Source organism: Acyrthosiphon pisum, chromosome A1, assembly GCF_005508785.2.
Source record: "Acyrthosiphon pisum isolate AL4f chromosome A1, pea_aphid_22Mar2018_4r6ur, whole genome shotgun sequence".
Classification (NCBI taxonomy): Eukaryota; Metazoa; Arthropoda; class Insecta; order Hemiptera; family Aphididae; genus Acyrthosiphon; species Acyrthosiphon pisum.
Window position 1 is genome coordinate 28,301,071 of NC_042494.1, and position 26,731 is coordinate 28,327,801.

The window sequence follows — 26,731 nt, forward strand, 5'->3', positions numbered from 1 at the left end:
AGCATTAAAGTTCAAATTTGACAACATATTATGTAAAAATCACGAAAATTCGTAAATTATTTATGCTAGAAATTCATAAAAAATTTTCCTTTTATATCTAAGATTTCAAAATTTAATACAAGGCTCATAATATATTTTTACAATAGCAATTGAAAAATAAAAGAAATATATAGTCACGATTTTTTTTTTTATAAGCATTTAAAGTTCAAATTTTGACTAAATACGTAAAAATTACGGCAATGTTCAAATTATCTTAGACAGAAATTCATAAAAGTTTTTCTTTTTAATTCTAAGATTTGGAAATTTAATACAAGGCTCCTAACATATTTTTACAATAGCAGTTGCAAAATAAAAGGAATACATTGTCACAATTTTTATTTATAAGCATTTAAAGTTCAAATTTATACGAAATATGTCAAAATTGCGAAAATTTGCAAGTAATTTAGTGGTTGAAAAATCGTAAAATTTTTTTCTTTTATAACTAAGTTTTTAAAATTTGGTACAAGGTTCTCCATAAGTTTTTCTTTAAAAATAATATATCCTAGACTGACAAATCATCTCCGTTCAGAATCGTTTTTCGTATACAATGATATAATATCATTGGATTCAAATTTAATTCCATCCATTACAGTAACCCACTTGTAACCTACTGTACAGCAGAGTGACATCCACGACTTACCCGCCTTTTTTTTTTTTTCATTCTGTCAAAATTTGTTTTACATTACTGTTATAATGAAAGTTACTCAGAAAAAATGTTTTGCATACATTTAAATATTTGGAATTTTGTGCATTATACTGCATATTTTCTTCGAATGCCCTTATTTTAATAAGTATATTTTACTTATTAATTATAAAAGTGTTTGGGGCAATCTGTCGATCGTGATTCCAAAACGGTTTTTTTTCATTGATGTCGGCTGTTGAGTACATTAATAATTTAATTAATTTTCAAAGACTGATGGTATTTAGATTCTTATTGTCTTTGTCTGTAATGCTGGAATATAAATACCAATACAAATATTTGGTATTTAGCTACTTTATAATAGCCTTTGATTTGTATCTTTTAACACAGAATAATATGTAAAATAATATTTTATTAATAACAATACCAAACTACTCTTGAAACAGATACGTTTTAAATATTTTTTTATTAATAATTCATAATATAGGTATTCTACTGAGTATATAGATTTAATAAAATTTATTCAATTTAGACATTTTGCTCCTGTTTGATATTCAATAGGTACAAATATCTAATTTATATGATATTTTTACAGATTATATAAAACTAATAAACTACGATAATATTTTATTTTAGTTACATCAAAAATCCAATTGACGATCTTATTAATGTAAGATTTATTACAGTTCGCACTGAAATTTGTCATTGGTAACTAATTTTTAATATAATATATCATAAAATTATTATAAAATTATTATTATTAATATTATTAATATTATTATAAAATCGTAAAAACAATATCTTTAGGATTCATCAATATGGCCAAATATTTTTTTTGGAATGCGGTTTTTCAAAGCATGTCCTTAAATACCATATGAAATATTTTTAAAAATAAAATATTAATGTTGTCATAAAATATAAAGAATGAAAAAAATATTTACATTTTTCTCCTAATTTGTTCTAAAACTAATATAACATTTTCATTTCTAAGAATCAAAATGTAACACATCTGCGTTCAATTTTTTATCAATAGACATGCTTATAAAACTTTTACAGGACTTGTATTGCTTCAGAAAGAGTTTACAAAGAAAAACAATATCATCAAAATCAAATATGTTTCCATTTTTAAAAATTTGCTTAGTTATATGATATATTTATAACGTTTTTGATTAATAATTAAAAATCCCAATTTATAGGTATGTCTGTTATAGGGGTACTCAATGAATAAATATTAAAATAATATATTGAATTCAAAACACAGATATTATTATACTAGATAGCCGACATCCACATGTTATTATACCTACACTGAATAATGAAGTTTATAATAAATATTTGGAAACATTGGTCTATCTGTATATGGCCGCTAGGCATCATTGATTTGAAGAGGGTCAACTATCTAGTATAATATGGATATCTGCGATTCAAAAATAAGATATTTCCAATTAAGTATCTTCAACTAATAATTTTTTAGAATAATTGAATTGTTCACAATACCTATCATAACCAATTATACATGTAAATATATAACTGAATATCTAAAAGTTATTAGGTATTTATATTTATATCTTTATCAATACTTTCGCTTTATATTTTAAAGCAATATATTACTATATAATAATATAAATCTAATATACTTCATAACCAAACCAATTTTAATTAGCATTTAAATAAAGGACATAATACTAAAAATGTTCTAGTTACAATAATCCCAACAAAAACAGTCCGCCATACTCCGTGTAAAAAAAACACTATAAGTATAAAAAAAAAATGGTTCTTAAAGTTGAGACATCATTTTATAGGTAGCTAAGACTGCAGTGGCATAGCGAATCATGTCTTTCAGAAGCAATTGCTTCTGGTTTCTGGGGGGTGGTGGTGGGCCATAACCTCATTAAGCCAACATGTACGATCAGTCTTTGAACTTAATTTTGGGTGATATCCGACCCCCCTATTTGAGCATATGAGTATCGTACACATCAATTGGAGTAGGGTGGGGAAGGTCATAAATAATATGTTGGCTTCCATATGATTTAAAGTTCACTACGCCACTGTAAGACTGAACAATAGAATGATATAATTTATGTTAAAATCTTAGATCATATACAATGGATAGAGTCATACGAACAATTTATGAAGCCAACATAACTGTAGGACCTCAGTGATATGCGCATGCGCTTGGTCTCTTATCATTAATGTTTGGCGCAAAGTGCTGCAGACGCGCAGTTAAGATAAACAGTCGCGCAAGCGCAGATGTCACAGGTCCTATAGTTCCTATAGTTATGTTGGCTTCAACCCATTGTATACACGTAATATGCTATGACTCCATCCATTGTATATGATCTAAGGTTAAAATAATCTGCTTAAAAATTGATAATAAAATCAAGCTAAGTTCAATTTTTTAGTAGATTATTTTAACATAAATGATATCTATAGTTCAAAGATTATAAAATAACATCACAACTTTTTGTACTTAGTGTTTTTTTACAAGGAGTATGGCGGACCAGGCGGAGTGTTTTTGTTGGGATATCACTCATTTTTTGTTGATACATTATTATTTCAGAAACATATTGGTTTTACAATGATGTTTTTTTCTTTTTTTTTTTTGCAAATTATAATAGCAATAGCATAGACCTTATACCTTATAGAGTATAAGGTCTATAAGCACGGACTAAAATAGGTATATAGTATATATAGAGGTATATCTTAGTCCGTGTCTATATAAGTAATAGTAAAAATTATTTTTTTTGTTTCTTTTTTTTGTTTATTCCTTGCCATACGTGTCGGATATTGCATTGTAATGCGGGCCGCGGGGAATATTATCTAATAAAATGTTGAAAATACGCTACAATAATTTTTAGTTAAATTGGCTATAACTCTGTTAATATTGTTCAAAATGATTTTAAAACTACACCATGCACTTCTACCTAATATTTCCTATTAGATTATTGTATTTTCAAACTTCATTATTATTTATTATTTATTAATTATTATTATCAAATTTGCTATGCTTTCTCAAGACATTTTTTCCGTGAATCATATTGCTTCCTATAATAATTATTGTCCAGCATTTTACGCTTATATTTTGCCTATATGTCTATTTTTAGGCGCACTTTTCTTTTTATACTTAGCGTGACCCTGTCGGGTCGTTGGATAAATACCAGACATATATGCATTTAACTTTGCTAACTTAGTAACCAACGTGTATACAATATTATAATATAAAATTATACAACTATGTAACTAATTTAATTACAATTACTTCTTAGAATAATATTTTCATGCTGTTCTCAGTGTGTCGTTCCTTTAGTATAATATTATGTTAGCAGTGACGCAACTAGCGGGTAAGTTGGCAAATTGAAACTTTGGGACCCCCAATTCATGGGGGCCCCCATAATAAAAATTGGTTTTTAGTATTTTTTCACATTTTATAATTATTATTAGTACCTATATTTTTTTATGAGCATTACATTAAAATGAGATGGTTATATTATAATTACCTTTACTATTATTGTAATAGTTATTGTTAATAGCCTATGGATTACTTATATTACACTACTACTAATTTTATTTTACAACAATTTGCGCTTTTATATTTTATTTTTATTTTATGTCTGCAATTACCTATTAAGACAGTAAAAATGGTTCAAATTTCTACTCCAGCATCTTTTCTGATAGAAAAGTGAATCTAGTTGGTAGTTTGTTGGGTCAAAACTCAAAGGTAAAAAAGTTCCCAGTAATTTTCAAAAGCGTCGTGAAAAAAAAATTAAAGGTATTCGTTATAAATGTAGTAAAATGTATAATAGTATAGTAATTTAAGATTAATTTATGTTTTCTCAAATTAAATCTAAATTGACAATAGCAATGAACACATTTTTAAATTATTAAATTTTCATATTAACCTTTATTAATTGCGAACACATCATAAAAAGAATCAGCCAAATTGGTCATGCATTTTCGGAGCCAACCCGTAACAAAGATTTCCATTTCGCTTTTATATTTACATATTATATAATATATATTAGATGGAAAGGTTTTGATTAGGTACCTTATGGGTGGGGAGGAAACGGTATACCGTGTACCCTTAATTGTTTAAGACCATTTACATTTTTTGCTAGGGGGCCCCATTTTATATTTGACTTTAAGGCCCCAAATGTCTAGTTGCGCCACTGTATATTAGGCGGGTAAAACAGTCGTTATGCTTATTCCACCTTAGGCTTTAATGTATTATTGTAACAAAGAAGATCAAAATAGATCATTTCTATCATATTCTAATTTCAAAAATATTTTTTATATGTTTTCATTTTTAATTTTTGAAATCATGATGTTCTTATACCTACCGCAGAATACAAACGTAACACGTAGATATATTAATATTTTAGTTTCCTAATCACGTGAGATCATATTCTTGTTGTACTCGGGTGTATTTTAAACGTTAGAACGTCTCGTCGACGGTTTATCTCGGCAAGCAAATCTATCACGGGCCACTGAAGCCCAATGGCACTGCCACAACAATTTGTAGACAATCGGAAAAATGTATTCAAGGCAGGTATATAGCGCACCGCCATCGACCGGACAAACGACGATAATTATTATTATATAATATTATGACAACGACAGGGCCGCAACCACCGCCGACGGATATGATTGATGCGTTTCCTGTGAGGCGGTCTATTGACGATAATAATTTACACTGTATACATATTACATATATTATGATACCTACCTATACCCAATGTGTGGGTTGTGAGGGATGCGTGACGGTATTCGAAATTCGGTGTACAATATGACAAGATATTATAAGCTGTTTAGCTGTGTGTGTAGGTATCGACAAACATCGGACCGAAACAAAATTTTGCTGTAGGTATATATTAGGGTTACCATACGTCCCGGTTTGGGCGGGACAGTACCAGTTTTGAGTATGGCATCCCAGTGTCCCGATAATATCTTTCGGGACACCATATTGTCCCGGAATGAGACTTCAATAATTTATTTTATCTTTTATTAGACATTTGATGGAAAAAAGTTACAAGTAAGATCTGAGATATATTTTATGAACAAAATATATACAATATATAGTTATAAATAAACATAATACAAATACTAATTTTGGAGGAATTTTTAGACATGGTAAAAACAATGTTTTTATTAAGTTGAAAAAATCATTAGATCGAAATATACTTGATATGGGATGTTTTGCACACATAATTCATAACGCTATACAACAAGCTGCAGATTCATTTCCAATTAATGTCGAAAGCGTTGTTTGCAAAATATATGAATACTTTCATATATATACTGTTCGTGTAGAAACTAGAAAGTCTAAAAGAGTTCTGTGATTTTGCAGATGTACAATATAATGATTTGTTATCGCATTCCAAAACAAGGTGGCTTTCATTATATCCAGCTATAAACAGAATTATATCCATTTAGAGTGGGTTAAAATCGTATTTTTTGTCCCAAAATACATGTTCAACAGGTCTAGGACATTTCGCCGCGACCGTTTCGCCGCTAACTGTTCTAAAATGTTTTTTTGAAAATGAAACTTCTTTTTTGCTGTTAAAATTTATATTATGCCAATTTAAGAATTATTACTTGTTAGTTGTTACATTAAGAAAATTGAGAGCCAACATTTATCAGCTATTGAAATTATGATGCTTGTTGAAAATGTATTAAATATAATTAAGAATAAAAGAGAAGAAACATTTTTGCCAACTGAAGTTGAAAACTTATTAAAGGAAATTGAAAAAGAAGGACACATAAATAAACGATATTTTGACAGTAAATGTGATCGTTTTTATGAAATTTGCTATGATTATATTTACAATTGGTCTGAATCGAACCATCATAATTTCGAATTAAAAGATTTGTTATGGGTGACACTCACTCCAAAAACAATTGTCACTTGGAGTAATGCAAAGAATTCAATATACGATTATTAACTAAAACCTGTAATACGATTTATACTGACGAAAACAATTTTTTTGATCAATTTAAAATGTTCGAAAAATATTTCAAAGAACAAAGTGAAGGATGGCATAACATATCACTCGACGAACGTTGGTTATAAGCATTTAAACATTTTAAAAAACTTAATAAAATATTTGATTGTCTATTAATAGTTGTTGAATTTTCTTTCTCATTACCTGGTTCAAATACAGCAGTCGAACGTGTTTTTTCATTAATGAATAGCACATGGACAAAATCACGAAATAAATTAGATATAAGGACAGTTGAGACTTCATTAATAATTAAAACAAGTTTTGATAACATTTATTGTAGTCAATTTTATGAGTCAAAACTCGCAAACAAAACATTGCTTCAAAAAGTATATAGTTCAGCAAAGTATCAAACAACTCAGACTTTTCTACCGACGGACAACACATCGGACACAGATTAAAAATGTTATATTTTATAATGTATTTTTTAATTTTTAAAGCTTCAAATATGATTATCTATATAATGTGTGTTACTAATTAGTAATTATATTGTATCATCAGAAAATCAATAACAAAAAAAATAAAAAAAATTTTGTCCCGGTTTTTGCCAAATAAAATATGGTAACCCTAGTTATATATAGGCATTATTATACAGTAAAGTAGGTTAGGATTAAAACCTATAGGTGTTATCTGTCACATTTTTTCACAAAATTATAGAATATAATGAAATAAAAACCATATTTACCAAAGTTTGTATTTAGGTGCCAATTTACCAATTAAGGTTTTCAAAATAGTTTCAAAATTTGTACCTATATAAGTAGGTAAAAACCGAAGATTAAGAAATGAATACTTACGATTCATTACGACAAACTTTAAACAGTCCGTGGTTCACACTCACCGAATCGTCAGAATCGATTCTTTCACATAGTGCAGAAATATTGCAAAAATTCATGATACCTATTACCATAGTTTGTTATCGCACACTAGAATCACGTACTAATACATACACACAAACGTGGTTCGTCACTTTCCGGCTATGTCCACGATAACTTCCCATCTTCGTCACTGTCACTTAGTACCTACACCTGTCCCTATGTAGGGATGTGTGTTTATGCGTGCATGACAAAATACGATATTATAGGTCATATTGTATTTATGTATACACCACACCCATCTCAGTTGATTGGAACTCTGGAATAATTAACGAATAACATTATGATGTATTTTATTATTAATTATTATTAGTATTATTAATATTATAATTAAATACTCTTATATACGACAATATTGAATATAATACACTATATTTTTAATGATTTTGTGGTGAAATGGACTATATATTATATAGTGTCGAATAATCAATAATAATCTTCTAAGCTGTTTTCTTATAACATGCATGGAGAGGGTTGAACATGTCCAATTATAATGGTTATTTGATTGAACACAGGGGCGCCATTTCAGTTTTTTTTTAAGGTGTGCAAAGAATTAAAGAGGCCAATTTTTTCTCACCTCCAGGCCAATCGTTAAAAAAACGTTTCTAGTGTTTTCAGTTTTTCATTACAGATTCATTACAGTATCAAAAACATACTTAATAAAAACATATTTTTATAGTTAACACATTACATTTTACCGTTCATACATTCTGTGTATATACTGTATAGTGTATAGTAAAGATATTTTTAGATAGAATAGATGCATATTATTATTATTATGTCTTTTGTCTATCAGTAACCAGGGGCGGACTGGCCCAGGGTGCTATACACCAAGTAGCACCCCGGGCCCCCGTTTGTATTTATGATTCAGGTCCCCGATTACCACAGTCGGTATACGGTATATAGTGGTATAATACAGTATTATACAAAATAAAAATAAAATAACATATTTCAACATTTCTACAAATAAACAACATGTTATTCTTAATTTTTTTTTATATTTACTTATAAAACTAAGAGTTCTTTCCTAATTTAGGTAGGTTTGAAAAAAAATTACGGGCCCCTAATTAATTTTGCACCCCTGGCCAAAAAGAGCCAGTCCACTCCTGTCAGTAGCCACTTACCATTTACAAATATTTGTGTGTGCCAGTGGATAAAGTGATACCGATATCAATTTATCAATTATCAAATTAAAGAACACAATATTATAATATTATTTATGATTATCAGTGAATAGCTGCGGTGCATGCACAATTAAAGATTGGCAAACTGAAGGCCATCTGGCCATCGTATTAATTAGGCCTAGGCCAATTGTGGACAACAAAATTACAGGGTGTGTGAGTACACACACTGCCCCCCCCCCCAAATGGCGCCCCTGATTGAACGCAAAAAAATATTATCAGTTCCCAATAGTGTTCAAGCAGTTACAATGATGGGTGTCAATCTCTGCAATATGACAATATTAATTGTCGTGCAAGTATACTCACTTTATATAGGGTGAATCACCAAGCAACCTAGTCCCATTTTTTTTCATTTAATAATGAATTTATTGAATTCTAATTTTTGGAATTTTTAAATTTATTTAAAAACCTTTTTTTTTAATTCTTAAAATTTGTCATATACTTATAGTACTTAAGGAGTTGAAGTTAAAAATTAAAATAATGTTAAATAATTACAAAAATATAAAATACTAGTTGATCCCGTTCACTCGTTCGTTGCCCGTTAAAAATGCCAACTCTATATGATTCAAACTTTGTTGAATTCGTTATTCAATATTCGGCGTAATTGTGTTCAACACTTAAAAATGTTCATCGGCCATCTTGAATCTCAAAATATTTGTGCACTACTTTAAAATAAGAATTTTGGAAAATGCTTTCTTAAAGCACACTTACATGGTGATACGAAGGCAAGCCTCAAGCTATCATTGTTTAAGCTCTACGTTGATCAGTCAGTGGCTCAGTCAGAACACGTTCGATTATATTATATTACAGCCATCCTACTCGGCGTTACCCGTGAGACTCGCTTATGATATGCGAGCAGTAGGTATATTATCAGGTAGGCTATAGACCCCGTGAGGTGCTTACGTAAGTGTACCTATATATTATATAATATAAGAGATAGCTGTCCTACGTGCATTTCGTCGCCAGTAAAAAATGCCACCACTTATATGATATTATGTAATATCGGATCTGATATTTATTATACTTGCAGGACCATTTTTATAAATTGAAATATTGATAGATTGATACAATTTACAGCGATTTTCCAATTACCATATCCTCCATAGTCCATATCTTCCAAACCCACTTTCATAATAGTATCCAACTCAAAAAGTGCCTACTATCCGCTATAAAATTTAGTGAGTATGCTTAGTAAATCACCTGTGTATAAACGCGCAGAACCATTCTATATAAATTGTTTATAAATAAAAATTATTGTTATATATTATACTTGTAAATACAGTCTATTCGATTTCAAAAGTTCAAAAAATTTTGTTTATTATTATAAGATTTTTCTACCTATTCAACTAGAATAGTGGATATAGTAGATATACAGGTACATTACTACAAACTGTACAAACTTCGAATAAAACAATTTCAAAAATGTATTCCCTCTATATTATTATAGCTGGAAAGATGAATATATTAACTTATTGGGCTAACTAATTCAATGAATTAATTGCATGCAGTACGTCCATGTAGGACGTCCATGTAGGAAATTATAGTTTATTTTCAATGGAAGTTTATGTTTATACGAACAAATATACTAGATATTGAATTCAATTTAAATTGTATGTAATTACCAGGGTACTTTTGTTATAGGTACTCCCTTATTTTATAATTATTAAAATCATATTGATCGGAGAGTAGGGCAAAATTAATTAAAACATAAATCTACCTTAAGTTAAAACAGTATTTATGTTTTGATATACCTAATCAATAAGTAAAACGCGAATTATTTCACTTTATTAATCACATATTTTTTTATCATCTCAAAGAATAATGTATTTACCAACTCAGATATTTAAAATATTATAATATTATAACACAACATCATATTATTATATATTATTTATAATATTTATAATTGTTAAATTGTATAAATATGATATTATACACAACTCTTTATTTATTTTTTATTTTTATTAGCTACTAGTCTATACCAATAGACTATAATACAACATTACAACAAGGTAGCATGGTATTTGAAAACCAATACATTCCTCGCTTTAGTTAAAATATAAAATACGAAAAATAGCTTTCAAAAATCATATTATTTATAAAACTAACCAAATTACTTTGTGTCTTTGTATAAACAACAAATTTGACTGTATTAAAATAATGATCTTTAAAATATATTTGCTCATTTTTATTACACGACTTACGGCAAAAAAACAAAGTTCCAGATTGAAATTAAAAAAAATTTAATATTGTACATCAAATACGTTTGTATATATAACTATATGGTATATATCTAGGTACGCATAAAGATTAGTTAAATTAAAATAAAAAAATCAATAGAAAACTTATTTGTTTTTTAATTAAATTGTATAGGTACAATTATAAATATACTTATAGTTTCTATAAATGATTTAAAATTAGAAATTTATCTAGTAATTAGGATTTTGAACTCTTAAATTCAATAAGATATGTAAACAAACCCTAAGGAATGCAAATTGTAGGAAAACCTTAATTAACCTAGATATAATTTAATTGAAGGTTGATCGTCCAAAGGGGTCATTATAATTCGTAACAGAATAAACAATACCCAGCGGAATATGTTAAATATGATGAGTTACCAAAACAAATTCTAGAGAGATTACTGCAAGCAGTGCCGCAAAAACCGGGTGTGCAGAGCGTGCCGCGCACACGGGCCCCAAGGCTTACATACATTTGGGGGGCCCCGGGCCCAACCTGGAGCAGACACTAAAATTGTCTAAAAACGCAAAACTTAATAGTTACTCACAATCATTTTTTTTTAAGTTAAAACATTAGTGTAGTTGTAGGTATACTGATATTACTTAGGTATTAGATTAAGTATGTTAAAATAGAACGGTAAGTTTTAGTATATTATAAAATCAAATGGTACTAGATAGAATCACGTATGTGGTATGTACTATGTTAGAAAAAGGTGGGTATCAAGATGTATTCAAGTGTCAACGTTTCATACTTTCTTAGTAGGTACTATTAATTTTTCTATAAGATCTATTTTTATCGCGTCTATGGGTTGTTGTTTGTCGAATTGTCAGAAGAACAACTGACTGATACTCGAAAACGACGAGGGTTGTCGAGTGACGACGTGCCATAAAAGTAATGTTATTACCTACTTATTAGTGCTTATTTATAAACTATTAAAATGTCGTGTTATACCAAGAATAATATCAAAACAATATTATATAATACATACCTACAATAAAAATTAATTTAGGAACGGGCCCAAAAAGAATATCGCACACGGGCCACTTATTATGTAGTTGCGGCACTGACTGCAAGTATAGTAGACATTGCACATGCATTATGCTTGAAACTTGGAAAGACAATACGACTTATCTACCTACCTACGACTTACGTATACTAAATCAGGGAACAAAATATTATCGACTGATATATTATTATAGGTACAAATGTTGAAATGTACAATCGTATTCCATACGTCCATACGCAAATAAAATATGTAGGTACGAAGTATACTGTATAGTGTATACATATAAACTATACAACTTATACACAGCGCTTTTAATGAAGTTTTTAAGAGGATGCCGGCACACTTTTTGTTTTCCCTCTCTGGCCGACGCGCAACACCGACAAAACGCATTATCATGTTTTTCTATGCTTTTAATTAATCTTAGAGTGAAATGACCATTACAAAAAACATAGAGAATATTATTTTTGAAGGAATGACTTATCGATTTTATATTTTATTGTTATTTCACTTTGTATTAGACTTTTAAATAAAACAAAAAAATTGTTGTAAATTTAAATAGTTTTGAGACAATATTTAAACAAATCGATACGTTATTCCCTCAAAAACATTATTCTCTATCTTATTTGTAATGGGTGATTTTACTCTAAGGGCCATTTTTACAATGTCCGGTAAAGTGTCGGTTAAGTTTAATCGGATATTGTAAGAACGGCCCTACGATTACTTAAAAACATAGAAAAAATTATTCTACGTAAATGCGTTTTGTCTATGTTGCGCGTGGGCCAGAGAAAGAAAACAAATAGTGCGCTGACATCCTCTAAATTGTTTTTTTAATGATTTTAGATTCGTTAGATCCCGAACCCGGCTTATAAATTATAACTTGTACACGTCTACCTGCGTCCTGCACTCTGCAGCTACAAGTGTAAACTATTAATAACAATAAAACCCACTATAGTTTCACTGATGAAACTTAACATATTTTATCAAACTAATAAGTAATAAGTAATAACTATGCGTTAGTTTAGTTGGCATTTTGTTTGCCCCCTCTTGTAAATTGTTTTTAGATACATTTTTAGAATATATGATGTAATATATATATGTAGTGTACCTACCAGAAACATAAGAGGCTATGACCCACTTAAATAAATTCATCACGCTATGATAATTTGTAATAATTAGGTCTTATACGTTCACTGTACCTACCTATAGGTACGGACTGTCTCCATTTGTTTTATTACCTATTTATTATTATTTATTTTATATTTTATTATTTGGAAATGCAAAATTTTTTTTATTATAAAGTTAAATTAAGTTCAATAACGTAAAATCAATACAATATTTAATACACACACTAATAATTTACTGTAAAATTTTTACTTTTTCTAGATTTTTATTTCATTTTTCTAGATTGTTCTAAAAGATACTGGAAATTTCCAATTTTTATCTCTTAATAGTAACAAATAAATCCAATTTGCTACTAGCAGGCAGCAATCACCCTAAAAGTTAAAAATTAAAACAATTTTTCTACTACTTTTCGTGTACCTATATACAGATTACAGAAACAAAAAAACCACATTGTTTTACAATTTAATGCTAAGGTCTCAAAAATTATGTGCAAGCCGTAATCTTTTAGAAAATGGTGTCGTGATCATCTAACTTAATCTTCTATGACTCGTCATAACTTAACAAACATTTACAAACCCAAGCTTAGAGCTATATCGGGTGGCTCCTTAATCATTCAATCCCAATTATATTTTTAGTCTCTACGACCCTATAAAGTTTTCTCGAGTAATACAACTTAAAACATTCTAAACCCACACCACTACCATATAATCATCATCTGCAGTAAACGCATAAAATATTTTATGAACTTAAATATAAAATTGTTTTTCGTTTGTTTCTTATTTATAAAAACTGTTGTTGTTTTTTAATTTTATATTTTATAAAACAGGATATACGTATTGAGACGGAGTGCCGGGATGTCTCGGCTGCCCACCCGTTTTATCAGTTAATAATTACTCTGAGCTTGTGCTATTACTTATTAAGCTCTATTTCTATATATCAATCAATTATTATATAATATACGGTTTGGACTTTTGGAGGGATGAATAATGTATCGGCCTCGTCAGTCCAGGTGCAACTAGCGGCGTGGTGGTGGGGGGACTGTATCCTCCGAGAATATCAACCCAAGTTGCGACTATGGGTTCCGTACGACCAGGCTTAAATATATAAGCGAGCTGATACGCGTGGTTGTACTTATTTCGACCAGCTCGGCATGAACGAGCCCCTAACAGACAATTCTAGGGAGTACGCTTGGTTATTACAAAAAGTCGAACGGGAGTTTCCCTCCTATATAATGGTCCCGAGAAGGGCATTTTTCGTTTCACCTTCGCGTCGACAGAATGAATGTCTGGACGTCAGTATTTGATTTGACGTCAGGGCCGGCGGCAATGGATGTGTAGGTCGTCACACACCTCGGTCGAATTTTTTGTAATTATCAGTCGGCACTTTTTTAATAGCAGTGAGCTGTCAGAAATTATAATGTTTTCCTAAAATATATTTTTTTATAATAAAAACGAGAACGGGTCCTCAGTAGTCAGCAGTATTTTGATTTCTAAATCGGTAATTACAGAGGATGACACTATTAATACTTTACTTTGTTATAAAAAAATGTAGAATATAAGTAGGTAGGTATTTATTATTTACTCAATGACTATTGACTCAACTATTATGATATTAGTATACAATTAATAAGGAGAAGTAGAAATCCTTGTTTTCCTTATTCTTACTGACTTCGACTGTACGCACTTGACAATTTAAGAGTTTTCTGATATCGAAAAATACTGCCGACTGCTAAGGATCCGTATAATAATACCTATAATAACTTTTTCGTACCGTCGTACATCGGTATACTACCTACCTAATCCCTGTCCAGTGTTTGGAAGGAACGAGTTCCAAAAGAAACGGATTCCTGGAACGAATTCCTTTTTATAAAAAAGAACGAGAAAATTAACTAGTTCTTTTTTTAAGGAAAAATGACAAAATTGTTCGTTCCTTTCTAGTTCCAATAATTTACACAGATAAGTATGTAAATATTTAAATTGAGATATATTTTTTAATGTGTATAATGTATATTGCTAATTAGCCAAAAATTTAATTTTGAAGAAAATCTCAAAATATATAATAATATATTACATAAACATATAAAATATGTACCTACTTGTAGTTATATATTATAAATAAAAATTAAAGAAATATGCGTAAAGTGAAAAAAAAAACATAAATGATTAAATAAGAATTTTTATTTTATTTGGAACTAAAAAAGGAACTCGTTCATTTTCCAATGGAACGACAAAGGAACGAATTATTTTTTTTTAAGGAACAAGGAACAGAACGAATTCCTTTTTTTAAAAAAAGAACGAGGAACGGAACGAATTTCTTTCTATAAGGAACTTGACAAACACTGTCCCTGTCTCAAGTACCTGTGGAGGCCTATATTGTTATTATTACAGTCAGTGGCGGTGTTTTAATAGAGGAGGGCCAAAGTTTTGACCAGCCCAAATGGATAACTTAAAAAACAACCTCTCGCAAGCACATTAATATTATATTTTGTTCCATTTCCTTCATAAAACACATACTTACAATCTACATAGGTACCAACCTTTTGCACGTCCACACGCATGCGTATCTATAAATACAAATATATTCCATCTATTAATTAGTAATTATACCAATTTATATAGGAATTTTTATAGGTACTACCATTGATTATAAATACTATATAGTAGTATAAATAAAGTATAAATAGTATTTATAATCAATGGTATTATTGGTTCTTATCGCCATCTACCGAGGGTTTTATGGTACGCCACTGAAAAACCGGCCAGTGAGCAATATATAGTATTTATAATCAATGGTACTACATATCGTTTGTTTTAAGAAATTACGGGTCGACATTTATTCACCCGGCAAATACTTGATTTCACCATCATCATCCCCCCCCCCCCCGTCAAATTTGTATTACGCCGGTTCTGTTTGACGTTCGTCTTAGGTGCGGTCGACGTAAACTCTGGTCTATAGTCACAATACTAAAAACAAGTTTGCTTAGATTAAAAGTATGTCATTATGACATTGTCTAAGAAATTTGATGTGGGTCTCACACTTAAACACTAATTATTCAATGAGATACAGACGTTTGAAAATATGCATGTGACGTCATAGACGTATGTTTCACGTGTAAAAGCAGAGCCGTCTTAAGGTTTTATGGGGCCCCGGGCCAAACATATATTTCGGGGGCCCCTATAATACTAAATGATAATATATACATTTTTAACACATAATGTATTATTATTTATTAAATATTACCTATACTTTATTAGTAAAAAGTGAATTTTTGTTTGAAATCTCTGTTACTTCATTGTTTATTATAATTTCAAAATAAACGGTCAAAAAATACTTCACTACCACTGGTGGTGTAGAAATAATAGAAAGAAAAACAATCGTAAAAAACCTAATATTGATTATTTTCTTCGTCATAAACGCATAACTAAGATTATTCATTTGTATTACAAAAACTATTAGGTAGATGTTAATAGATACCTAATAGGAATAGTTCCTAAATTGTTATTTTCCATTTAATTGAATGTGCAATTTATCAATTTATAATTATAATAATAAAGAAAATAATAAATATTTAGTTTAATGTAAAGCTAGTTTACTTACGTAAGACAAATTCCTTTCGAATTAAAAATTAAACGCACTCGATCCGAAAATTTAGATATTTATGTGGATTATCCGATTATGTGTGTTAGACTGTCAGCTTTACAGTCGACAATGACGATTGGCGACGACGTCGCGTCGCCACAGCTTATAAGATAAGATATTTCATATTATTTATAAATTGCACTCGCAATACTTCTAGCCTCTATAATAGGTAAAACAAATCGAAATTACCGATATTATAGCGCACGTCAAAATAATGTACGTGTAACGTGTAGGTACCAGGAATAACTTAAAAATTATAAATTAATCAAATTGTATTATTTTGAAACAAAGCTAAATGTAATATTTTTTCCTTCGAGATTTATGTTAGAAACATTTAAAAAAAATTTAAATGTAAATTTATGATATTCAGTAAATAATGTAATGTACGTGAATTTAGGGCCCTTAAAATTTCGAGGTCCAGGCCCTACGAAGGTACTGATGTAAAAGTGTCTATAGATTAACACAACAATTTCAACCATTAAAGATAATATTTTAAAATTTTCTTTATGCACCTAACCTAGGGATCCCATACGTCCCGTATTTAACGGGATTGTCCCGTAATTGAATGAAGCGTCCCGGTGTCCCGGCAAAAGTTCAAAAATAACACTTGTGTCCCGTATTTTGGACAACCCATTCCGTTTAATATGTACATTATTTTAAAATTATTTCAAAAATTAGATTTTTTCTTATCATTTAGCATTTTAAATTTTTAATTATTGATAAAATATGATAATATGTAAATCAAATGATAATTATCTGATTATAATGACAACAATTTTTTTTTTTGGTTTTGTGGTTACACTGATTACAGATATTATATCGGCTATCAAATCGGCTGTCGGGACAATATTATATATTATTATTACGGACGATAATTGTCAATTGAATTTTAGTCTATTAGAATTTATATTTTATTATATTGTTAGTATTTTAGTAATAAAAATGCCTAAACGTAAATGCATATTCACTGACGCTCTAAAGGAAGAATATACATTTTTAAAACTGTGTGAACGAGTTGAAAATGATGGAAAAATCGAATGTATTTGTTGTGGTGCAATTTTCAGTATTGATCATGGTGGTAAATCTGACATAAAACAACATGTTGGCACCAAACGTCATAGTCACCTAATTATTTGTTTTTAATCTTCATTATATGTTTATATATGTTTCAAGTATCGAATATGTAAATATGTAATTAATAGTTACTAAATGTACATTTCAAGTATATAGTATATACCCGGTGGCATATTATTTAGCCCCCCCCCCCCGTAAATACGCCAATGTATTCCTACTAAATAGATATGATTTAAAATGTCCCGTATTTAAAATAAATAAATCTGGGATCCCTAACCTAACCTTAAGTGTTTTTTTGGTGTTAATGACACTGGTGTGATTATAGTTTTGATATACGTTCTAGTTTTTTTTTTATAGTAGATACCAGATGAAACTATAAAAATTGGTTTGTACGGCAATACAACGCGAGTCCCGAACTCAATAATTTTACTTAATTTTAACTGATAAGCTATAATATTAGGTATGTATACAATAACAAGATATATCAGGTACATTTTATATCACGGACTAAGATATATCTTAGTCTGTGTTTTATATCACACTATCGTCTTAAGCACATGAATTTACTTAGGATAATGAAAAAAACAAATCTCTGAAATACTGTCTTAGGTTATTAAAATAATATTGTGTAAATCAAAGTATCGAACTACTTTTACACGTAAAACATGGGCGGCTAATCGCTCGTCGGCTCTAATAAGACGTCACTCGGCTATTCATCAACTTTAATTTTTTTAACTGCGGATTTATACAAAAAATGTTTTCATTACTTGGACTACAACAATTCACCAATAAACTTAAAATTAAAAAATTAAAAATTTAGTGTTGTGATGTCCTTTAATAATACAATTGCCGACACAGTTACAGCCGTGCGAGCAACGCCCCCCCCCCACCACTCATAATGTCACGAAAAAATAATTAAATAATTATATTAATTTTATGCCAAACAATGAAAGAAATTATATTTTTTTTATAGTTTAGTATGTTATTTTTAGTTTGTACGCATATTAAATAATAATAAATGGGTAGGTACCTACATTATTGTTTTGCTGACGGTTATATTTATAATTCAGTAATTACTAATCTCGCCGACTGCCGACTTATAAAATACAAATTAAATAATTTAGATATACCTACCTAAACGTTCAGTTTTATGAGAGATAGGTCGTAGGTAGTGCTTGCATTATTTATTAGCATTTTGTAAATTTTTTTCCTCCTTGTCTTGTTGACCACAGTAAATTCTTACGAACTACTATTTCAGATAGAAAAGATTACCTACGTTCTGTATTGACAGAAGACATTACATATTTTCATATCTACCACGTGGAAAAAGTTTGAATGGCACCTACAAGTTTGAAAGTTAACTCAAAAACCACACCAGTAATTGTAAAACAATTTGTACAAATTTACCTACTTCCCTCTATTTAAAAAAATTTATTTTTGGGGTAGAACAAATTAAACATATTATCATGTTATTAATTATCAATAACAGTGGGGGAGGTGGTCAAACCCAAATTTTCATGACCCAAGGGTGGGGAGGGATGGCTTGAGCACGCACATATATGATGGACGCCTCTTCGACTGTTGTCCATTAAGTAGGTATTTATAATGTATTGTGGTTGCACATGTGATTTCAAATCAGTACCTACCTAATAAAAAACATCATAAAGTCAGAAGTAAATATAATTTGACACTGGAACCTGTGACAATGCATATTTGTGCCCTCAATGGGTGGCTTGGGCTTGGGAGCAATACCACCTGTAGGTGGGGGAATAGGGATGTGCCCCCCAATTCATTAACTTATCCTCGTTTTTAAAAAATAATTTACCATTGTTTTATATTCCTTTTTTTTTTAATTTGTTATATAAAATCTGTGTCCTCCATCGCTCAGTACCTGAGTAAATTTAAGGTGCAATCGTATAGGTATGCTAATATAATTAAATATAATTTCAGTGAATGAAATATTCATAAATTTCATACTATTATTATTTAATTAATAGAATATAAGATATTACCAATATTATTATATTCCACAAATTAATAGTTGGTTAAAAAAAATTTTTTATATAACAATAATAAAAGTATCACCAAAATCACATACTGGCATTTTAAATTAAAATAGTTAACTAAAAACAAACTAAGTGAATACTAATGTGAGCAATTATAGAATATCTTGTCAACTACCGATTTAAAACCATTCATTCAGTATTGTTGATTCTTACAAACCGGATCATTAATAATTATTTTTGTCATGTGTGAAAATAATACTGGCCCTAGGCATCTTAAATACATACTAATGGCAATAAAATCAGTTAATTTTGTTGCTATACTAACAAATTACACAAAATTAAATAAATATATTATATATATTTTCTTTTTTTAAATTATATTAATTGATGGTATACAAAGTTTTGAAATAGAAAATAAGATAGTATTTAACAAACTTATTTTAGTACACATAAAACAACTTTAAAAAAAAGGTATAATTGAGTAACTAATATACATGACAATTATGAATAGATCACAAAAAAAAAAAAAAAATGTATTATTTATTAATAGAGAAAAGTATACGAAACTTCTTTTTTTAGAAGCAATTAATTGTATAATAAATTATAAATTAACACTGTACATACTATACTAATATACTGTAAACTTTACAATATATCATTAGTTTTATTTTAAAATATAAATTAGGTACATTTAATTTTGGTAGTTGTTTATCTTCACCTTAACTTCTCTGTTTTATACTGTTTTAATAGTTTTTTCAATAAAGTATAATCTGGCTTTTCCGCAGGTTCCAGATTATATATCAAACGCATGGCTTCAAAATAACCTGTAAATTATAGTACAGCCATGTGTTTAAAATATCAAAAGTATTTTTACTACAATTTTTCTAAAATAATATAAATCAACAATTTATTTTAAATACTTTTAACACATAAATTAATTATACTCTGTTCCACGAGAGAAAATATGCCGCAGCCCGACCAAAATTGGTTTTTCTGCACGTCCTCGCGCGACACCCTAGCATAGGGGAATTGGTATTGATAGATGTGCAGACCTGGCAAGTTCTCTCGTGGAATAAAGTACAATAAGATAAGTAGTATATTTAAGATTCTGAATACAATAATAATGGAATGCATTTTTTGTAAATAAAGTGTACTATATTTTTTTTTTTTTTTATGTATTTCAGAACAAGTTCACTAAGAACACAATAAGCTCATAAGTCATAATACTCATACTGCATCATCTCTTATTTAGAAAATAGTTATTGGACGTTAAACAATTAAGAATACAACATGATTATACCAGTGGTGTGTTTTAAAGTAAAAATTAGTGTTGTTCAAATAATATTGTTATACCGATAAACAATTTTATATTATTTATACTTTTCCTTCAAGTTATCCACAACCTGTATTATAATTCTTTCATCAAATTTACTTATTGTAGGTAATACAGATTTGTAAATTATTAATAAATGCCACTTTAATTTTTAAAAAATAATATTATTATTTATACTAATCTAATTTAGTAAATTATGTTTTTGATCTAGTAGAATGCATCCTTTGGAAAAATGTACTATTCTACTAAGTTAAACATTTTAACGCTACTTTATTAGTGGTCTTCTATCAATACTAATACACCCAACTGAAGGTGTGGCTTATGTTATACAACATTGAATAATACTCTAGAGAAGTAATTCTTCAATCTGAGAATATAGAAGAAATTTTAAAAGTATAAGCAAGACACAGTTTTTAAGATTAAGTTGAACTGAAGTCAAAATTGTTTTTAAATAAAATAATGTAAAATTATTGTTGCTTTCAAATATTTAGATACCGCTTACAGTGCTTCATAAATTCTCACATACCACTTTTTTTACTTTATTATTGTTTACGAGAAAATCAGTTTTAAATTATTTTGTTAATAATAATATATTATAATATAATCTATACTCATTTCACATTTTTAACAAGTAGGTACACATTCTTAAGCCCGGTCCAGACCAAGAAACATTTATAGGAAACACATGTTTCTGACATTGTCGTCGACAAATATTTATGTTACCGCTTATGACGGGAAATCAGAAACATTGTCGATGACAATGTTAGAAACACGTGTTTCCAACAAATTTTTCTTTGGTCTGGACGGGGCTTTAGAATAATGAATACATTGCTATTGCAAGTTTATCGTGATGTTTTTGAATATCATCAACAACTATATGAAAAACATAGAAACATAAATACATTTCTTTAAAATGTATTGTTTTTTGATTATTAATTTTTTTTTTTTTTCTGATAAATATTATATTTAAAAGAAGCTACAAGAATCCTTTTAATCATACCATCTCAAACAATATAATAATCTTTTGGTATTTCAAGTTTAAAAGTCTATTTATCTTAATTTGTGGCTACCCATATCCTTGATCATTGAACTGATATTGTTTATAACATTAACTTATATTTTCCCTTGTATTAACATACAACAAATACGTTTAATTTAATTTAATGCTTACTAATATTCAATAAAAGAATTTATAATACTTACAATTTGGTACATTATTGAAATCATAAATTTTTTTATTTGGCTCTGCAGTTAAAATTGCATCTTTCATTTCATTTTTAGATTTAATAGTTTTTGGCAATGTTAAGTTTTTCCATGGTAATTTTAATTTTAACCATTCCAAACCATTGTACATTAAACTCTCCAAATCACCACGTCGTGTATGCACTACAAAGTAAATATAATTTTTATAAAATTTTAAGAATCTAGTAAAAAATTTAAATTAATTATTACTTCCAAGGTGGCCATCTATAGCTATATAGTTTAGTGTACCATTATTGGCACATTTCTTATCTGGCTTAACATCTTCAGTCTTATACTTAGTTACCATACCAAAATCTCCTAAATACACATGATTATTTTTCGGCTTTTTCCCAATAAATATATTTTGACATTTGATGTCCCAATGAACATATCCACATTCATGTATGAACTCTAAAGCATCAACCTATAAAAATAAAAATAAGTAAAAAAAGTACAAATTTATGGAATGTTATTAAAAAAAAAATTGATTATTTACAATTTGTCGAACTATGTTAATGACAGCACCTAGTAGTAAACTATCTGAAACAGTTTGAAGAAATGCCTCCAAATCTTTATCAAACTTTTCAATGACTATAAACCTATATTTGTTGCCGTTGTGAATAGTGCTTCCAAAACCATGGAATTTTGGCAATGGTAATTCTTTCAACTTTTTGATTGTCACCCATTTTTTAACATCTAAAAGTAAAAAAATAATTGAATTATAAATGTATTTTATTTTGTCTGCCGAGAGAAGGTGGTTACTTCGCACATTCAACTAGATCCAAAGACATGGTTGTGGGGATTTGGGTGGTTGCAGTGAGGAACAACAAGCTTTGGTTTGTGCACAACCACATTTTCTCGGCAAGCAAAGTATAATATTATAAAAAAATATACTTAAATACCTTCTTCCTTCACGTTTTTGAGATAAAACATTCGTTCTACAAATAGGGGTCCACTTTCCATATTTTCCTATCACCATTAAATTAAAGCTCAATTAAGAATAATTAATTTTATTAATCCAATTACATTATATAACTAATTCAAACAAAGATAAAACAAAAACAAAATTATTATCCAACACATTATAAATACAATGTGTTGAGATAAACCAAAAGATATTATAACATAATATAGCATACTAAAGTAAAATAATTTTGTTTAAGTTTTAAATTGTATGTAATTACTAATTAGTAATTTGCTTATACCATACAATTAATATTACTAAAAATAACATACCGTTTTTATTGCATATTCTGTTTTGGTTCTACATTTATGTTTTGTTCCTAAAAAATACATTAAAAATAAGGATTTATTGTTTATTATAATTTATTTTTAATAACTAATAACTTAACCGACCACAATAAACATATCCAAATCCTCCACTACCAATTATATTTTGAATTTCCCATTCGACACCTTTAATATCTTTTAATAATGATCCTGGTGGTAATTCTTCCTTAGGTGTGGTTTTTGCTTTTTTGCTCATATTTCACCTTTAATTAAAATGAAAAAGTACATGTTATTAAGTTCAACTTTTTAAGATAATAAATTAATATGATCAATAGTTCCCACTAGAATAACCTTAATACATAATGCCCATAGTTAAATATGTACCCTTTTATATTTAAGAAAGTCATATTAAAGTCATATATTTAGATAGGTCTTTTAACACTGCAGTGGTAGCGATAAAATGGTATTTTTTTGGCTGTGCCTACGTGATAATGGTAAATTGTGTCCGCATTTTATTATTGTCGTAGTAAGTGTGGACCTTCATTCAATCAATTAAATTAAGATTTCATGAAGGATGGTTTAATATTTTAAAAATTAAAAGTTAATAATACTTATATAGGTAAATACTTCAATATATCAATAGAAATGCTATTAATCAGTAGTGTTTATAAGTAGGTATTATACCCAAAAATATATAATTTTAACTTTTCAGTAGTTAAAAACTTTTTATGATAATATCAGTTATACTACTAATTCTTATCTTGAATTTTCAGCTTCATAATTGATTATCTATTCATGATCTACCAAACTCTTTAGAAACATAATACCCAAACTCATTTGCCTACATTAAGCGGTAGGCCGCATAAACCAAAATTAGTTAGTTAGTAAGAATTCATTGGATTTTGGACCACGCCATTTTGCCAACTTTGCCCATATTAACCGGTGCCCACATTAAGCAGAATCCACTATAGTAGCTTCTTTGTATAAATATGTCTCAAAACAAAAACTACAGGAGAAAATTAGGAAATTAGTGGTAGACCGTAAACCCATCTCACTTAGCCCAAAAATAATAAATTTCTTAGTAAAAATAATTTTTATATGTTGCGCGTGCACAAATAATATATAACATTCAACATATTTTTGAAAAGTGGTTCAATCACTAAAATTCATAAAGAAAAATATTTGATTTTAAAAATAAGTGATTGCTGTTTATAAAAAATAAGTTATACTAAGCATGCGTAAAACTTCAATACCTACATGTAAGAAAAAAACGGTACTATAAATATGAGTATTCTTATTTGTTTGGTAGATTGTTGAACAAAAACTCACAGTTAAAATTAGATCTCTACAAAGGTATGTCGAATTATTTAAAGTTTCTATTGATCATGGACAAACTGTATAGATATATTGTATAAATTGAAGGTGGATTGATATAAAACATATAAAAGTAAGAACTTCTTTTTGGTATCACGCCCCGTTAGTATTATGATTATTGATTAGAAATGAACAATAATAAATCATATTAAACGCAAAACGGGAAAATTTTAATTACCGATTAATGAACTTCTCAATTGGAATTTACTGAAATTTTTTTTGAACTTTATGCTTGAATATGATTATTTATGGAGTTAAAATTATTAAGCTCCAAAAATAATAACAATGCATTAAGACTTCTCCAACAAATTAGAATAACCATTATCTACTAATCTATAAAGCTACTCAGTAAATATACATACAAACAAATTGCTTCAATCGATTGATTTTTAATTAATCGTTTATAATATTATGTCTATTGTTACAAATATTATAATGATGCCGTAATGATGCATAAAATGTATGCTTTACAACCGTTTAACGGCAGTACAGCACATACACTTACGAAATTATATTTAACGCAGAAAATGTCTCTGTAGTAGGTTGAGTGAAATTTTAAAATAATATGTAAGAACAAACGATTTACAAAACAAAATATGAAAGGTAGAATACGCAAACTATTTAACTATTATACTTTAAAAAATGATTTAGCAGGTAGCAACATATTATTATAGAAGTCAGCAGGACAAACCGTTGTCCGTTAAGTCTTGGTACATCAAATGCCGTTTGATTTTGGTGTCATTTTAAATTGTCATTTCAATGAGATAAGACTCCCATTTCCCGTTAATTTCACACTTATCACTTCTTGATAAGGTGGTAACCACAATAGTGAACATTTAGTTGCCTGTGTATTACTTTTAAGGGGTAGTAACAAATTTATTCTTTATTTCTATTGAATATAATATTAATTATGCATAATATTGTATAATTTAAAGCCAAGTTATTAAGATACAAATATAATTTATGTTTACATAAGAAAAAAATTAAGTGTATTGAAATTTAAGCGTTTGGTGGCATATTGTATATAAGATATAACTATTATAACCCCAATCCAATCAGAACCAAAAAATGAGTGTTCGTGATTATTATGAAAAATATAATTTTTAAATACTAACCAGCCTTTCAAATTGACATAAATTAAATACATTAATTTTAACAGTCAGTCGCCATCAAGGTGGATTTATTTGTCTCTGTGTCAATGCTTGAGCTTAAAAATTAATTCCAGCCAGAAAATCCTTTCAATTGTTCCACAATCATTTTCAGGAAAAAGCCAAAAATATACAATGGTTTAAAAAAGAAATAAAAGCCCTTTTTAATATTAATTCTTCATTTTACTATAGATCAATTAATTGGCGCACATTTCTTTTACAAAACTTATGTCAGGAATAAAGAATATTTTTGGTTGATATTTTTATTTTAAAAATATAAATATATTTACCCTTGAGCAAACAAATTAAAAGCTCTTTATAGTTATTAGTTGTATACTTACATTTTACAATAAGCCAGGGACTGGAACCTAGATAATTTTTACCGTTCCGGTTCCTGTTTGGTTCCCAGAAAAACTAAAATTTAGGTTTCGGTTCCTTCTTAGTTCTTAAAAATTAAAAAAATTGCTTACACTTTTTAAATTAATTTAAATAAGGGTTCCGGTATTAAATTAATATAAATAAGGTTTCAGTTCCAAAACCGGTTCTTTTCGGCAAGGTTCCAGCCTCTGCAATAAACTAAAATCAACCTAT

General features: G+C 28.6%; 2 protein-coding genes across 2 annotated transcripts in view; both read right to left on the bottom strand.

Annotated features, from left to right (window-relative positions):
• The window catches only part of LOC107882629 (metabotropic glutamate receptor 3-like), an 85,254-nt gene extending 68,470 nt beyond the window's left edge, over window positions 1-16,784 (bottom strand). The window contains exon 1 of the mRNA XM_029486889.1: window positions 16,692-16,784. The gene's annotated coding sequence lies outside the window, so the exon portion shown is untranslated. The remainder of the gene's footprint in view (window positions 1-16,691) is intronic.
• A 3,367-nt stretch (window positions 16,785-20,151) lies between these two features.
• On the bottom strand, window positions 20,152-25,746 carry LOC100570002 (nucleosomal histone kinase 1). Its single transcript, XM_003241801.3, has 8 exons — window positions 25,498-25,746; window positions 23,745-23,881; window positions 23,625-23,671; window positions 23,291-23,357; window positions 22,885-23,084; window positions 22,599-22,812; window positions 22,350-22,532; window positions 20,152-20,637 (listed from the first exon to the last, which is right to left on the bottom strand). The coding sequence occupies exons 2-8, from the start codon at window positions 23,872-23,874 to the stop codon at window positions 20,528-20,530; spliced, it is 951 nt and encodes a 316-aa protein (XP_003241849.1). The 5' UTR covers window positions 23,875-23,881; window positions 25,498-25,746; the 3' UTR covers window positions 20,152-20,527.
• Window positions 25,747-26,731: the final 985 nt, after the last annotated feature.

Excerpts from the sequence above, each read along its gene's own strand:
- LOC100570002 (XM_003241801.3), bottom strand. The coding sequence starts at position 23,874 with ATGAGCAAAAAAGCAAAAACCACACCTAAGGAAGAATTACCACCAGGA. Across the intron at positions 23,358-23,624 it reads CAGAATATGCAATAAAAACG|GAAAATATGGAAAGTGGACC; the intron begins GTATGTTATTTT and ends TAATGGTGATAG. Across the intron at positions 22,533-22,598 it reads TATAGATGGCCACCTTGGAA|TGCATACACGACGTGGTGAT; the intron begins GTAATAATTAAT and ends TTTACTTTGTAG.